A 17,975-nucleotide genomic window follows, 5' to 3' on the forward strand; every position below is an offset into this window, starting at 1 on the left:
TTATAATATAATATTGTGTGTTTCTCTATAAAACATGATACATATGTATCTAAATAAAGTTGTATATATAAATTCAGAAGCCTGGGAATTTGTAGATTAGTAGGTACATTGTGCCATTGTTTAAATGAAAAGCTAACAGCCTTTACAATGTACACTGTACAGAGTCGTGGTTCAGTTTTTGTCCTATACAAAACCCCGGTCCGCAATTAACTTTGTGCAATGGGTTATTGAAGGATTCTGGATTGCATTGCATTGATTAATGCATTGAAGATTGTGTTAATATAGTAAGAGTTTCATACTGTAGATTGATGCCTTGCATTATATATTTCTTCAACTCTTACATGTTTATAAAAAAGGGTTTGATTTTTAAAAAAAATTTACATTGTAAAATAACGGCAGAAACCGTTACAACTGTGTTTTATATTGTTTGAAGGGGGGAAACTTAAGTCACCTCTCGGAATACCACCAGGAGAGATGTCGGGGATCACCAGTGAATTTATACATAACATATAGCCTGAGTTAAGGAAGAAGTGTTACCCTTTAGTCTTTCTGGCCTCACAGCGGTGCTTTTAGATCTTCTGTGCTCACAGATGGAGTCGGGCAGTAGGGCTGGAGGCAGAGCGGGGAGCTGGAGCTGGATAAAACCAGGAATTAGGAGTGGAGAGTGAAGCAAGGGAGAAACAGGATAGGTGAGAAGGAGCAAAACCCAAAAGAGAATGCAAAGAAGTAAAAGACTGACAAAAACAAAGTAGTAAAGGAGAAGAATGCAGAAATATTTACTTGTGGCCTCACTAATATATTGTGAACTGGAAAAAAAAATTCTATTGGCCATCAGGGAACTGGACTTGGCAAGCTGGGGATTGGGAACACTGTGCGTTGGGATTTACAGAGCCAGCAGAAAGCCACTGATGACCCATTTATCCAGGCCCTCATCTTCCCTCTAATATCTTAAACCCCTGCATCAGGAGTCCCATTCCAGTAGTCCTGCTAATGTCCATCGAAAAGGGTCTTAGCTCTAATGTTCATTAAGAGATTTTATTCAGTGGAGAATCTGTCTTCTCAGGCAACTTTGGCTAAATTTCTTTCCCTCTCCTTACTCTCTCAGTGCTACCAGTTGGTAATGGGGACTAACACAGGGGTGGGCAAACTTTTTGGCCCAAGGGCCACATCAGGGTTGCGAAACTGTACGGAGGGCTGGGTAGGGAAGGCTGTGGCTCCCCAAACAGCCTGGCCCCCGCCCCCTATCCACCTCCTCCCACATCCTGCCCCCTGACTGCCCACCTCAGAACCCCTGACCCATCCAACCCCTCCTGCTCCTTGTCCCCTGACTGCCCCCTCCCAGGACCCCCCCGCCCCAACCATCCCCTGAGACCCCACCCCTTATCCAGCCTCCCCTCCCTGTCCCCTGACTTCCCCGCCCCCTATCCACACCCTCGCCCCCTGACAGGCCCCTTGGGACTCCCACGCCTATCCAACCCCCATCCCCTGACCACCCCCGAGAACCTCCACCCCATCCAACCCGCCCCCTGCTCCCTGTCCGTTAACTGCCCCCCCTCCCAGAACCTCCACCCCATCCAACTGCCTCCGGTCTCCTGACTGCCCCCCGGGACTCCCATGCCTGTCAAACTGCCCCCTGCTCCCCAACCCCCAGAACCTCCGACCTATCCAACCAACCCCACTCCCTGTCCCCTGACTGCCCCCCAGGACCTCCTGCCCCTTATCTAATCCCTCCCACTCCCTGCCCCCTTACCATGCTGCTCAGAGCGGCAGGACTGGCTTATTGGAAAGCCTGGGAGGTGGGTGGGCACAAGCTGTTCTGCCCGCGCAGCAGTGTGGCTGCAGGGGAGGGGGGACAGCAGGGGAAGGGGCCAGGGACTAACCTCCCCGGCCAGGAGCTCAAGGGCCAGGCAGGACAGTCCCGTGGGCCAAATGTGACCCACGGGTCATAGTTTGCCCACCTCTGGACTAGAACATGGTCGGAGGAGGATTCTTGTAGGCCAAGTATATTGAGGAGTCGATTTTGGAGCTCTATAAAGGCAATCTCTCAGTCTGGCATACCTCCCATAGATGGGAGTCCCATTCTAACAGACCGTAGCTGGTCTGTTGGATTGGGACTCTCACTACTGAAGATAGTCAAGTTGCAAGGAGACTGGTGTCAAGGAAGCACAGAGACAAGTAGGAGTGGTAAGGGCTATTGCCTGGAGACAGAGCAGGAGGGCTGGCGAGGCAGTGAGGGCAAATGTAAGTTGCTGGTGGATCTGGGCAGCTACGTCAGCCTGTCTTTGTAGGGTTAAACTCAGTTATGACACATAAGGCAATAACTCCCTTTGCATTTAAATTTGAAAAGTAGCCATATCTGGAATCTCATGAGAATTATGTCTTTGGAGTTTCTGGGGACTGTGGCTCTTTAACTAAAGGAACGAGGAAAATAAATAAATAAAAAGGTAGACTCTTGGGGAATAAGCTTTGGAAAAAAGTATCATTTTTAAAATCTCCTCTCCAAGATTGAATATTTTAATAAAATAATAATAATGGAAAGTCTGTGTTTAATATGGAAACTAAATGTAACAATTAAAATGAAAAATGGAGGGATTTTAATTCTGCTTTAAGCAAAAATCTCAACGATGCTTTAAATGTGGAGTTGCTACCATAGCTGCCGTAATAAGTAGAGGGCTTTAAAAGGGACTGGGGACTGTAACCAGTACATGGAACTTTTGTGTATTGTGCATGAATGTTAACTACCATTGATACTAATCTTGTGACGTAGAAAATGAATATGGTGAATTCTTCACACATCTCATTAAAGTCTAAAGTGCATAGAAGCAGACTGTGTTCTGGAAGCTGAAAGTGCCAGGTAATTGCTTTGTGTATCTCTGAGAGGATTACCTCACACCAAAGCCTTTATTTTAACACAGGCACCATTATAATGAGTCGCTCAGATCGCTCCAGTTCAGGAAGGAACTCATGAGAAAGAATTGGCCTATAGAAAGAGCTACTGAGGATTTCCTTTCTTCATTGGACCCAGGTTTGTTTGTTATGGTAAACAGTGATCGTTGTTTTAGAAGTGAAACCAATTCACCTTTACCAGATTAACCTAACTGCGGTGGGAAAGTTGGACATAGTAGCTCATTCTTCTGATGGTTGGAGCTTTATGCCAAAAATAAACAAATCCAAATGCCTTCAGAACTGCAGCTTCACCTTTGGTTGTAGTGATTGCCATATTGAGATAAAATTGTACTCCATTTTGGGTTGATATTTTCAGGTTTTGGGTTTCTAATCCCTGATAAATCTTTTAAAAATCTGAAATATTTTCTCTTGAAGCTGTAACTGTGAGAATATGAGTTGCTATCGTGCTGATCTTACATAGAGGGAATAAGCCAAAAAATGAGGAAAAGGTTCAAAAAACATATTGAAAAATATAAAATTACTTCTCATTGTAATGCTAACATTGGACTATGTGCAAGAATGATTCAAAAAGTGCATACATAGTGCCCCAGTAGTATGTTAGTTTATTATTTATTTATTTTATTACTACAATTTTGGGTAGGAAAACTCTAAAAATACTGAATTAAAAACAGAAGAAATGCTCTACTTGGGGATTTTCTATTTCATCATTCTACTCCCTGGGTCTGTGGTTTGTTGAGACACTACTAGATTTCTGAGGGTATTTACTTTTGCCCCCACAGTACTTGAAACGTTTTTAGGCATAGATAATCTCTCTTCTCTTACATTAAAGTTTCTCATGATGACATAAGGACTTTAAAAGCTCCCGCTCTTCCAATGAGCGCTGCCTAGAGGAAGGTTAAGTTACATGTTGACAGATTGCCCAGAAGAGAGTCACAGTGGATCTGTTTTTCCTCATCTTGATTATGCACAGAATAGGAAGAAGTTGCTCCCCTCTCAAACCATACACTGTAGTTAGATGACTTCATCACTCGTATCTATGACTATGAAGATATTATAACTTGGCACTTCCAAATGATATTTCTTGCTGCCAAGAAACCTCTGGAAAGCAGTTTTTTGTGCTGCATCTGACTTTCCACTTGAATCTTGTCATTGTCACTTGCTAAGGCAGCCATTAACCCCACAAGGAGAGACTGCAAACTTCTAGTCATTGCATCCACTGACTGTAACATCCTTACATAGTCTAAGAAGGTTTAATTAACCACTGATGTTTGACGGATTCACATCGGTAACTGCCACTGGTGTAAATGGGTTAATAGACTGCTGAATGCAACTGTCTTTTGACAACTGTAAGACTATGCTCTGTAGCCATTGTGAATTGAATAATGATCTGGGTAGCACTTTATGTAACAGTAAAAGGAAAACACTAATTTTCAAACTGATCTTTTAGTTTCACATAAAGTCTTTCTCAGTTTGTAGGTGATTTACAGTCGACAGGCCAGATTTACACCTGCAACCAAGATCCACTCAATGCGGCACAGACTGAGTGGGGCAGTGAGGGTATGTCTAAATTACAGCTAGAAATGAGCCTCCCAGCCTAGGTAGACAGACTCAGACTAGCTGGGCTCCGGGTAGTGTGCATCTTTCTACTCAGGTTGGTAGGCTTGCTCCCAGCTGCAGTGCAGACATACCGTCAGGGAGCTTCACGATTCTCTGCCCATCTCCAGACACGAGTTAGAGTAGCTAAGGATTGCTCTAATCTATGCCAGCTGGAACTATCTGGAGATGGTGGGAGCACAGTGTGATCTTGTCACTCACCCTCCCTTCCCTCTACACTGGGCTGCTGTGGAGGATGGCATATTTGTTGCCTGTGTCGTCTCTGCACTCTCTAGGAAGATGCAGGAAGTTTCTGCTCCTTTTGTGCCACATGACAAAGAATCTGGGCCATTGTCAGCATTTGCCAAGATTTGCTATACAACCTAGACCAGGAAGTTGCTGCAGTGCCTCAGTACTCCTGAGAGAGAGGTTAGTAAATGCTGACTTTTTAGTGGCAAGCCAGTGCAACTATAGAATTCTCAGAGCCGTATGAAAAAGTAGAAATGGGTGAATTTGGGCTTTTCACCATCTTTGCAAAAAGGCTTAATAATCAGAATCTAATAGCAGGTTTGTGAAGCGTGATGAAATTAAGTTTAATTTTGCATACAAAAAAGTTGAAGCAAAATTCCAACAAATACTTTGTTTTTTTGCAAAATGTATGCAAAGTGACACCTAGGGTTTTTTGTACAGCCTAGTTGTCATAATTTTGTCCCTCACTGAATTCATCTGTACTTAATGTACATTTTAAATAGAAGGGGCCAATGAGGACAGATACAGACACCTGGATTTTAGACCAAATGACTGCAGTTTTATTAATTCTGCAATGGTATTGCTACTCGGTGCAACCCATCCTGGCAGCAATGGAAAGGAGGGAGGCCATCGATGCTCCTTATGTCATCTGCCTTCCCCCTGAGCATCCCAGCCACAGGACTTTACAGCCACCTGAAAACAAGGCCTTATCAAAACCTGCATTATTCTCAAGGTATGTAACCTATGATGATCTGGAAAACCCTCTAGCCTCATAGGATGCCTCAGACTTATTTCACCTCCAGCCCTTTTTCTCAGGGTTGTGATGATGTAAAATGAAGATAATAGCTGCTGAAAAGTTAACTCGTTGAGAATCTCCAAATTATTTTTCCTGATGGCACTGGAACTTTTTGCTATACTTTAATTATTTATTTAATGATGATAGTATTCTTTTCAAAAACTACAGTAAATACTATAACAGTATTGTTTGCTAATAATTTGGAATTTGTTTGCTAATAATTTGCTTTGAAAGGACTTAGAAATGATTTATGGTGGCTGATTCCACGTTAATTCTTCCCTCAGTCCCTTGTATGATATTCTGGCAGGGTTTCACATTCTTGATAGATTCACTGAATTAAGCTTCACATACAGTATTTCTTTTTCTGCTTATGAGACACTTGATCTTCGTTTTATTTGAAATTGAATTCCTTGCATTTCAAGTCTCCAAGTTGCCTTACATGAATAAATTTGGCACCTTTCAAATGCTTTTACATGGCTTAGTCCAACAGCAGTCTTTCTTAATTAAAGCTTGCTGGATCTTAAATCCAGCTCCTTTCTTTGTATTAATGATTGTTTCTCCTTTGGCTAACCCTGTCCTTCTTCCCTGAATGACATTGCAGAGTATGGTAGTTCATTTCTGTCCATTATTGATTCAGTCACACCAATCAAAAACTTGCAAAAATTTTCCCAGTCTTTCTTCTTTTTGGATTTATAGAGACATGGCCTGAAATAAAGGCTGTTGTACTCATCAAAAAATGGAGCACTGGTCTGTGGGCATTTGGGCTTTAGATCTATTATCAATTGTGAAAGGTGGAGATCATTATTTTGCAGGATGTCCTTGAAAGTCGAAGGACATTATTTTTTTCCTCACTGTATTGCCTTTGGGGGAAAATGTGCTGGTTATATTGGCAGCCTTTTGTAAAACTAGCCATTTGTTAAATTTGGACAATAGTCCAAGATTTGCTTCCTCTTTCAAAGGATTTCTTATTCTGTTTGGATATTTTCTGTGAGGATGGATAGTGTGTTGTCTGTAGTTTGAACTTATGGCAAGCTTGGTTGTTTAAAGTAATCTATCAAAGGGCAGTGCATGTACCTTCAGAGAGAGAATGCTATGCACAAACCAGCTAAAGCTATAAAGCATTTTGTGATGTAGTATTATGTAGTATCTGGGATACAGGCCAGAGTCTACTTCAGGATTTTTTAAAAAATTTATTTTATTTTGGCCTTTTATAATGAAAAAGCCATCTACCTCATTTTAAACAGAAAATGTTGCTACCTTCTAATGAGCCACACACCAACTAGAGACTCTTTATGGAAGCTTTTTTGTCTCATTGCACAGTTATTCCTTTTTCAATTGTGCTGTTAGCCAAAATTCAGAGACTTTCAGACAGGTGGAGAAATTGATGATGGAGTTGGATATTTCTTTGATGAGTCCTGTTTATTTACAAGTGTGACTGGCGTCCCAGGGGAGCCAACTGAGATCACTCAATTAGGGTGAACTGCAAAGAATGGGTCAGGCAATCCCCAAAGCTGGTGGATATTCCAGTACTTAGATTTACCAAGCCAGCACTAAACAGCTTCTATAACTCCTCACTGGTTACCCAGAAGCCAACAACACAGTTCCCTAAAAGAAGCTCAGCCTCAGGCCTCCACCCAGACACCCAAGTCAAAGATGATGAGGATTACTGAAAATCTTATTCGTCATATAAGAAAGTTCTATGAATCCCAAAGGATCAGAAACATTACCTCCCAGGTTAATGAATCTTCCAGATCTTAGCCAAATTCACGCTTACAGCCAATTCTTATTCACTAAACTAAAATGTATTAAAAAAGAAAAGAAAGAGTATTGGTTAAAAGATCAGTATACCTACAGACATGACTACAATTTCTGAAATTCAGATTCATAGCAGAGATGGTGAGCTTTCTAGCTGCAAAGAGTTCTTTCAGAATTAGTTCATAGGTTATAGTCCAAATGTTTATATTCAGGGTGGTCCAGCCTTGTGGCTGAAGCTTCCCCTGCATGAAGCATCAAGCAGATCTGAGATTAAAAGGATTGGGACCCATGGCATCTTTATACAATTTCAGGCCTTCTTGTGACAGCTCAGAGTCCTTCGGCAAACAATAGACAATTATGAGTACTTTTGAAGTAGATCTACTTCCTAAGCATTGCCGGTAATTATCCACACAGGTTAACATAAGGCAATGGCCCATTTTCCATCATTCTCAGGTGATTTGCTGTACATTTCAAAGAGAGACGAACACAGCGATATCCTGTTTACAGTTAATTTAAATGTTAATATTCCATTTTTATCTCTGAATCAATAGCTATAGTGACAGATAGCCATGTAAACAGTCAGTTCCTAATGTTTGACAAGATGTAAATATACACATACAATTAGTATCACCTCCAATTTTCTAACAATACAGGTTTGCATTTCAAAGTTCTAGCCTATCTAGCATGGACTGGCCCTAATTACCATTCACATACTTTTCTAACTTGTCTCTAATGATTGACTCTGGGTCAGTTAGCCTGCAAGCTGCTTAACCCTTTCTGGCCATACATCACACTTTGTATAAGATTTGTTGCAATTATATAACAATGGGAGCAACAATGATTTGCATGATCATATTTTAATTAGACAGCATCACAAGAAGAAATTACAAAGTCCTGTTTCCTTGAACACAGAGGAATTAAACAACAGGAGATAGTTTCATTGCTCATAGTCCAAGCCTCTGTTAACCAGCACTCAGCCCAAAAAACTCTCTCTAGGTTTTTACTCAGGACTGTGTTCCCAGTGCTTGTTCTGATATCTCCTTGGCACTTTGCTCCTTTCCTTTGTGTGCTTCTGAGGGGTTTCTTCAATTCATCTCTCTCACACACAGATACACCTCTCCAATCCAATCAGTCCCTTGCCTCTGAATGATCATAGTCATACCACCGCCTCTTGTGCCACATTAATCTCTCTCCTTCTCCAGACTTGTGTGTGACTTTGTTTTGGGTTGAGGCCCCTGTTGTTTCAGCTATCTATTCCATAAAGGACCTCTGTTGCTTTTTACATTTATCCTGTAATGAAAGGCAGCTGTGAGACCCAATAGGTCTACCGATAACATGACCTTTTAGTTGTCTTTTTAAATAAGCAATGGAGCTTCTCAGCAAGCTTTCTGTTCCTTGTGTACAGTGCTGGTGACATCACAACAGTTCTGGAGAAGGAGACAAGGTGATACTGTAGTTTTCTAGTATGGCACAATTCCTGTTTAATATTAAATACTTCGAGTATTAACTACCTTTGAGAACTGCACAGTACCATATTAAAAAATATCCTTTCTTATAATGCTGAGAGACGTTCAGACTTTTCTTAACTGCATGGAAAACATGCCAAGACTCTAAGGGCTGCACCTAAATCACCTAAAATGGAGCAAGTTTCCTGGCTGCCAGAATCAAGATGGTGCATTGCATGCTGGGTATTGCAATCTCTGCAGGCCTTACTTCCACATTAAAGATGAGCGTGGCTACTGGTTGCATTGAGCTAAACTTGATTGCCCATCCCTCTTTTATCTTTGTGGGCAGATTCTAGCTCCGATTCTGTCCAACACCTGCACCATGCATGTGTAGAGTTTTGGTGCTGCTGCTGTTTTTCTTTGTAATATTGCAGAGCCCCTTTTAAATGCTTTGGGCCCATTTTAACCGGCGAATGTGCAGGGGTTGAAAGTTGCCAGCCCACCCTCCTTACTGTGATACAGCTGGTCAAGAATTTTTGATTTTAGAAATTTAACTGACAAATGGCAAGAATTTTCTGACTTTTTTTGACCAGCTGTAGCACATAGAGACATTGACACCCCGAAATCCTCAAGGGGGGCTGGCAGTGGTACTGTCCCAATTCTCCTAAGTGTGTTGCCAGGGGGAAAGTCACTTGAAGTTCTGTCTGGGGCTTCATAGAAGCCTGTCAATAAAGGCTCCTTGGAGATGTGCTGAATCAACTTATCTCTTGCTTTGCCTGGCCCTGCTCCCTCCTATGCTGCCAATGCTTACTTTTTGGTCTGCATCTATTGTCTCCAGGTTCCTTGGAGGAGCAGGTGTTCCAGGGGGATTGTGCTGGTGAATCTCTGATCCCTTTGGACTTAACACTGTGAGGGGCCCACATATTTTGCTCTATTGGCAGATCTGGCCCTAAAAGTATTATTAATTAGTACTTATATCTTTTTTCATCTTAAGAATGATGTGCATCAGCTCGATGTAAGAGTGATACAGCAGACCTCTGTGTAAAGTTCTCCTTGAAAGTAAGTTAAATTTCACCCATGCAAATAGCAGCCTTGCCTATATAGGGTGTATGGAGGCTGGCCAGCAATGGCTGTAATTGGGTCAAATCCCTACTGCAGGCAAAGTCTGAGACAGACACAGGTTGAGACTTTCCCAAACGCTCACTGAGCGTCTGGGTTAGAACTTATGAATTTCTGTTTCCCAATCCTATGCTTAGTCTATCTGGGCTTTGTGCCACCTTGCCTTATATTATTAAGGTTGTCTGACACTTCCCATTAAAAGTTTTTGGTTGCTTTTAACTTTGCCAAGCTTTAAGCTTTCAGGATGAAATTTGCCATGCCAGGTACCTGTTTCAGGCTGAACTTCGCTGGAAAATTACAGGAAAAAAGAACCCAGTCATTTCAAACAGCATTTAACCCAGTTTTAAAAAATTCTGGTGACCTTTTCTTTGAGACACTCTTGTGCCTCCATGCTTTGGAGCAGTGACTTGATATTTGGCAGGGAGGTGACCTTTATGTCATGGATGTTCCTTTTGCCACCCCCATGAATATCTGCCTAAATTTGGCTAAGTTATAAGCCTCTGAAAAATTGCAGTTCACAAGTACTCAGTAGAGACTTGTTGGAGCTTTTCCATTCTGTTTCCCAAAGATTTTATCCAGCTGAGAGATGAGCAGGTCTTTCCCTGTAATTGCTGCTCCCTATGATCGCAGACAGCGCCCGGTTGGGCACCTGAATTGAGAGCAGGGAGTCTGTTTCTCCTGTCCTCTCAGTGTGTCCCGGGGTCAGTACAAGGTTTACCATGGCGCCATGGCGCCGGGCCCACAATCAGAAGGGGCCCCAGCCAGCCCGATCCCCCGGCTGGCTAAGCTGGCCAGGAAAGCTGCCCCTGCTCCGCCCCCGCCCTTCCTCTTCTCCAAAGCCCCTGCCTCTGCTCCGCCCCAACCCCACCCCCACCCTGCAGGGTAATCTCCCACCTCCATGCCACCAGTGGTCGTGCTCCCCACTGCCGTATTGACGCCTCCACATTTATTTATTGACAAATAAAATGTGCAGAACTTTAAAATATTGTGCACAGAATTTTTAATTTTTTAGTGCAGAACCCCCTCAGGAATATGGAGTGCTGTGCAGCTGTGATGGTGGGACTGTGAGGAAGGGGTGGGCAGTAGGGAGGTCTATGGGTGGGGGGCACTGAGCGAGCGGTGTGGTTTGCAGGGTGCTGTGCGGTTGTGGTGGGAGGACTGACCATCCTGCACCTTGCCCCATGGGGGACCACAATTGTGTTTGTCGCCAGTCCCACAAAAAGTTAATCTGGCCCTGCCCAGAGTGCCCAAGGAGGAAATTGCCTGTTTCAGATGCAGAGGGACAAGAGCCAGATCTAGCATCGAGGGCCGGGGACGAGGGGCAGGGAGAGTAGACTGGGACAAGAAATCTGGGGTGAGGGAACTGGCATGGAAGTTGGTAAGGGATGAAAGAGGAAAACTGGGAATGGGGTAGGAGCCTGGGACTGGTTGGGCAAAGTGACTAGGACTGGGAGCCAGGGAGGGAAACAAAGTGGCGGGGACTGGTTGAACAAAGAGAGTGGGACTGGGAACCAGTAGGTCAAGGGGAAGAGAGACAGATCTGATGAGGGGCCAGAAATCAGGAGAAGAACTGGGAGTTGCTGAGCAAAGAGAGAAGGAAATGGGTGGTGGGGGTGGAGAAGGTAAGAGGTTGAAACTGATATTTGACAAGGAGCCCAGGGAGGAAGACTGTGGGTTTGGTAAATGTGAGGTTGGGAGTCACTGGAGGCCAGTGGGGTGGGGAGGGGAGAGACAAATCAGATGAGGAGCAGGGAGCAGAGACTGCTTGGGCAAAGAGATACTGGGACAAGGTGCTGGTGGAAGATAACTGGGAATGGCCGAGCAAGGAGATTGGGACTGAGAGCAGGAGAGGGAGTCCAGACGGGAAAATTGGGTCCGGGATGAGGAGTAGGAAAGACAAGATTGGGCCCGGACAGATTGGAGGAGATGGAGCTGCAGGGGTCAGTGTTTGGCATCCTAGAGCACACTCCTCTGAAGAGCTTGAAATGGAATCCAAAATTCTAAGTCTCACCATTCCTCTGCTGTCAGCTAATGTCTGTGAAATCCACAGGCAAAAAGCATGCCATCCCCCTGTAGTGCTGATTCACATGGAAGATGGCAACCTACTACGAAAGTTGGAAGGTGTGTAGTGAATGAGATAGAAGATTGTAGGAAGAGAAAGGATGATCTCATGGTTAAGGCAGTTGAATGCTATTCTGGAGAATTAAATTCTATCCCTACCTCTGCCACAAAGTTCCTTAAGTGATGCTAGGCTAGTCACTGAAACCAGGTAATCACTAATTGTGTGTTCCTCATTTTCTGAGTACCTGATTTGAGGGAATGGTGTCAGGTTTACAGAATTGCTGAGCACTCACTGTTGCAACTGAAGTCAATGGAAGCTATGCTTTGAACATATGAAACACTATATAATGCTACATATGGTCCTAGGCATCTCAAATTGGAAACCCAAAATTAGTAGATACTTTTTAACTTAATCTCTCTGTGCCTTAGTTCTCCAACTGTAAAATGGGGATAATGTCTCCTCAGCTTACAAGGGTATTGTGAAATAATTTATTGTGAAAAAAATTAATGTTGGAAAATCACTGTCATAATTTTCCACTGTCTTTGGAGCAGGGTTTGAATAGAGTGCAGTAAATAAAGTATGGGGCCACACATTGAACAACTGGGGGGGGGCGGGGGGAATGAAAAGCTGATGATTAGATGAGCCCTGTCCACTCTGTGTACTGAATGAGACTGTCCTGTGGGAAAAAAAGTGTGTATAAACATGTAATTAAAGACTGTGTCATAAAGCATGTGCACAGAGGGGCTACACTAAGGTTCACAGGCAACCTTAATTTCCTAACTTTTGAGTGCTTGACTTTGCAACCTTAATAATGTCCTTTTAACATGGTTCTTGTGTGTGTAATTGTGATATAAACCTAACAAAACATAGCAGAAATGTAAAACATAAACACTTACTTTGAGAATAATTGTAAGGAGGTTCTGAGATAAACCACTAAAGGAAGAACATCCACATTACAGTAATTCTGGTTTGTCCTGAATTCACCACCTCTTGCATGTATGGTTACCAGGTACTGGAAAAATATGTGATCTTGCCTACTGCGAGGACTGATGTACTCCCATGGAACAGGGTGAATTAAGGGCAGTAGCAGCCTTAATGCTGCATTTCCTGGTCTCTGGGTTTTTGTCCATTATTTTTCACTTTTTAAAAAAGGTTGATTTAATATTACTAGATTTTATTACTCCTAACCTATATTTAGGAGATGATGCTGAGATAGAAGAAAGGTCTCTAATAGCCTTACTTTACCAGTACACAACAGTAATATTAAGTTTGGTTGCTCTGGGAAAATGCTGGAAGCTGCCTTGGCTCGGTCAGAAGTACTCTGGAAAAAACAGAATGACTTCACAGCTGAGAGATATCATCACTCCCCAGTGCATAGATGAAACGGCTAAAATGCTCGTGGGAGCTGTATGCACCCCAGCTGCCTGATCCTTCATTGTGGAAGTCAACGGGATTTTTCCATTAACTTGAATATAAGATCAAGCCTACATCGAGTAGTGAATAGAACCTCAATGGGTGGACTACTAGTTTCTCAATGTATGGCCTATTATCCAGCCTAATACCCTATGAGCCAAATTTATGCCCTTAAATACCCCTTGATTGTATTTCATCGTTGTTGCTTATAAAAAATACTGCAGTAACTGTCCTTTACAATCATACAGATCACCTTTTAAATCCTATGGGCCAAGATATAGTTGGCCAATGGAGTTTGGGTTCTTTTGGGATCTGACTGGTGATTAGACAGTGGACCTCTGTCTCAAATTCCTTACTCTTTTTCCAAGCAGAATATTTCATGTAACTTTTCAAAAGAAATTTGGGTAAAATACCAGAAATAAGTGAAAAACTTAATGTCATCTCATCAACTTTTTTTCATGTTTAATAAGGATCTTCATAAAACTTCCATTTGTTTTTGCTTTTCCAGTTTCCCCAGAGTTAAAGCTGCTTTGCGGAGCTGACATTCTGAAGACGTTTAGTACACCTAATCTCTGGAAGGAGGAGCATATTAAAGAAATAGTAGAAAAGTTTGGTTTGGTGTGTATTAGCCGTGCTGGCTCTGACCCTGTTCAGTACATCAGTGAATCAGAACTTCTGACTCGATTCCAGCACAATATCCACCTGGTCACAGAATGGATTCAGAATGAAATCAGTGCCACGCATATACGACATGCTTTATGCAAAGGACTAAGTGTGAAGTACCTCATTCCAGATTCTGTCATTTCCTATATTAAGCACTATAATATCTACACAGAAGAGAGTGAGAGGGGAAAATAAAGGGGATTTAACTTCAGCCTCTTAAACTACACAACACAATGATAAACACACTAAATGATTGACGTCTTTATTCCACCAAATGGGGAGAACACAATGGCATTTATTTTTGGAAAATCCCTGCAAAGGCACAATCTTTGTGTATGGAGGAAAGTGAAGTAGGTTGTGGGGAGATGCAACTAGCTATACTTCTGAACATTTGTAGAGTAATTCAGAAAAGTTTTTGTATTATATTACTACTGAGGTCATGCTTTCCTAAGCTGTTATGTGCAAAGGGCTATCAGTTTTAAGATCTCCACTAAGAGTTAATTTACATTACATTTCTTCTATTTTTAACACAAATATTAAAATCTTTAGTAATTGTTGAGGGATTCTTGTGATGACTTAAATGACCTCAAGGGCTGTAGTTAGTGCTTTCCCGTATTATAATCATCTAATACCAGGAACTGTTTCAGTGGTCTTGGCCATTCGCAGATAGTGAGAGTAAAATTATTGTCATTTTCCTTCTCAGGAATATTTTCAATAAACTGCTAAAATGTACATAGTTATTGCACATTTCTACTTTATAGGATCCTGAAAAAAATTATTTCACTGTATTACTTAATACCGTTCAGTTTTGTGCGTATATATGTTGGCAGATCAGAAATAAAGCCCTGATTCAGGAAAGCACTTAGGCATGTGCTTAAATCCCATTATTTTCAATCCAGCTCATAATGAGACCTTTAAAGGGGGTTCTTTGCTTTGCTCTTAGTCCTATATGCTAGTCCAGTCCCCTGGCGTAGTTTAGAGCAACTAGCTGTCAAAACCCTGAAGCTGTTGATATGGCAGCCCAGCTATAAGGGAGCCCCAGCCATGCCCCCTATGTCAACATCAAGAAGAGTGAGCAGCACTGGAGATTCTACACTCTCTTTCCTTGCATTCAGGTGAGAATTATCTGAACTACTCACTTGATTCTACTGTTCTTGTTCCCTTTCCTTCTTGCATGAATAGCCCCTAGAGATGTCTCAGCAGTTCTGAAGCCTAGTAATGCCAGCCAAAGTTTTGAAAGATTTTGTTAATAATTTATGGGAAGTGGTGAAATTTATCTGCCGCTTTCCCTTAAGTAATCTTTGAGTTTTCCCAACTCAGCAGTCTGTGGATGTCCTGTATAAAACCATACAAATTCAATACAATGATTGTTCACACTATATGCTCTTTTGGTGTCATGGGATTCATTTCAACAATGAGATTGTGTTTTGCTTTGGCTTTCATAGCACACACATGCTGCATTCTACTTTGTGTATAATGCTTAGAAGTTGCAATAAAAGAGGATATTTTCCAAAAACCTGTTTTCTCTGGGCCTGATATGGGAAGGCCTAATTCAGCTGTGTCCTCTGGATTACTGGACAGCTAATAGTTGAGAAAATACTTTTAAGGAAAAAGAATAAAAGAAACAACAAATGCAGCATTAACTGGTGATATGATCAGATATTGTTGGTTATAAAGTGTTTGGATAGTCAGGTGGCTATATATATTTTCAATTGTAGCAACATTTTGGTTGCCAGACACAATTATATAATTCATATAGTAGCTAGATCAGGGTGGGCAAACTACAGCCCGCGGGCCAAATCTGGCCCACCAGCCATTTTAATCTGGTCCTCGAGCCCCTGCTGGGGAGCGGGGTCTGGGGCTTGCCCCGCTCCGGTGCTCCAGCCGGGGAGCAGGATCGGGGGCCACTCCACGCGGCTCCTGGAAACAGCGGCATGGCCCTCTCCGGCTCCTATGCATAGGGGCAGCCAGGGGCTTCCTCTCCACATGCTGCCCCTGCCCCAAGCAATGCCCCCGCAGCTCCCATTGGCTGGGAACCGCAGCCAATGGGAGCTTCAGGGGTGGTGCCTGCAGATGGGGCAGCGTGCAGAGCCGCCTGACTGCGCTTCCGCGTAGAAGCCGGAGAAGGGACATGCTGCTGTTTCCGCGAGCCGCTTGAGGTAAGACCTGCCCAGAGTCTGCACCCCTGAGCCTCTCCCCGTGCACCAACTGCCTGCCCCAGCCCTGATCCCCCTTCTGCTCTCTGAACCCCTTGATCCCAGCCCAGAGCACCCTCCTGTACACCAAATCCTTCATTCCCAGTCCCACCCAGAGCCCTCCCCCTCCCTCCCCACACACCCTACTCCCTAGCCTGGAGCCCCCTCCTGTACCCCTCATTTCTGGCCCCACCCAGGACCCCCAACCAGAGCCCACTCCCCGTCCCGCATCCCAATCCCAATTTTGTGAGCATTCATGGCCCACCATACAATTTCTATACCCAGATGTAGCCCTAGAGCCAAAAATTTTGCCCACCCCTGAGCTAGATACTATGTTAATGGGCATCTTGTTTACTAATAATGAGAAAGTCTGATGTAATTTGAAAGGGATATGATTTGTACCTAAGACAGTGGGTTATTGCTAGTGTACCTCTGTGCAACTTGAACTGTAGTGTTTCTGTAATGAATAATGCAGTGAAAGTAGTTAAGATGCCTACTGAGTAGTTGTTCCTTACATGTCACAACGGACATGGTAAACCATTCAAATGTTGGGCTAACATCTTACGGATCCTGTCAAATTCAATTTTGATGTAGAAGACTCCACAAAAGAAAGGGAGGGAGGGAGGGATTGTGTAAGATGCATGCATCCGATGAAGTGGGCTGTAGCTCATGAAAGTTTATGTTCAAATAAATTTGTTAGTCTCTAAGGTGCCACAAGTACTGCTTTTCTTTTTGCCTCAAGAGTGGACTCTGGAGCACTGTGGCTTTGGCTGTGTTTCAATGCATGTTAAGCATGGGGTAGGTAGGTAGTAGGTAGGTGGGGTAATTTAACTTGTGGTAGCCTAACCTGCAATAGTGCAACCACATCTCTGTTTTGTCGTATCCCATCTCAGCACTGGTGTTGTATCTTGTGACAAGCATTACAGCTATCTGGGCACATACTGCAAGATTCATATACACAATTTACTGTGCCAATCTATGCTCACATTGGCAGGTGTTGTGGGACAACTTGTCTGCCCTCTCTGGTGACTGCATGCTGATACATGGGTATGTTAGTAGGCATTTTTTTCCTATATCAGACAGCAGACGTGAAGATGGAGAAACTGCAAGGCAAACTGCACGTAGGACACTGAGCAGGAGCTGAGCAGAGTGATAATCCACTTCCAGTCACAAGGCTAATGGGAAGGTACTGGAGGATCATCATGTCTTGATTGTTGTCCCAGGCTGCACATTTTCACTGCACTTCCTTCAGTAGCAGTATGTTATCTCAGGATCTGCCCCATAGCTCAGGGAGTGGTCGCTACTATATGATGTAGCACTGATAGAGACGTGTAGCTGTTTAATTTCCATATTTACATAATCTGAAATTACAAGGTTATAAATTAAAATGACCTTTGGGTGTTGACATGCATTTTATACTTACAATAAAGCTTGGTATGTACTATGGAGATTTGTCTGGATAGGTCATGTAGCTCTTCATTAGTTCAGCTCTGCAGCAGGATACCCTTTGCAACATGAGTCAAGATAAAGGGTCAAGGAAGACATTTGTCGTGTTACTTGCATCTGATTTCAGATGCCGTTTTCCCACTCCAAAATCAGATTGACTACACACCCTTTGTCTCTGAGTTGGAAGATTGGAGCTGGAGCACACATGTCACCCTGTTGCATCAGTATGTTATGCACAGTTACATTTTATTTACTCCACATACATCTTTTCTGAAGATCCAAGAGAATATTCATCAGTTATCAGTGAACTTCCAATGCTTGATGGATCAAGA

The 17,975-nt window shown here is 43.0% G+C and overlaps 1 protein-coding gene across 3 annotated transcripts in view; it reads left to right on the forward strand.

Annotated features, from left to right (window-relative positions):
* The window catches only part of NMNAT3 (nicotinamide nucleotide adenylyltransferase 3), a 76,954-nt gene extending 59,081 nt beyond the window's left edge, over positions 1 to 17,873 (forward strand). For 2 of the 3 annotated variants that reach the window (XM_073359985.2, XM_073359987.1), the window contains 2 exons: positions 2,916 to 3,025; positions 13,848 to 16,796. In XM_073359985.2, the coding sequence (XP_073216086.1) occupies positions 2,916 to 3,025; positions 13,848 to 14,197 (460 nt within the window). In that variant the 3' untranslated portion in view covers positions 14,198 to 16,796. Of the gene's footprint in view, positions 1 to 2,915; positions 3,026 to 13,847; positions 16,797 to 17,276 lie in introns of those variants that run through there. The other variant, XR_012160808.2, reaches the window with a different exon arrangement.
* Positions 17,874 to 17,975: the final 102 nt, after the last annotated feature.

The sequence above is a fragment of the Lepidochelys kempii genome, chromosome 9, assembly GCF_965140285.1.
Source record: "Lepidochelys kempii isolate rLepKem1 chromosome 9, rLepKem1.hap1, whole genome shotgun sequence".
In the NCBI taxonomy this organism is placed as follows: domain Eukaryota; kingdom Metazoa; phylum Chordata; order Testudines; family Cheloniidae; genus Lepidochelys; species Lepidochelys kempii.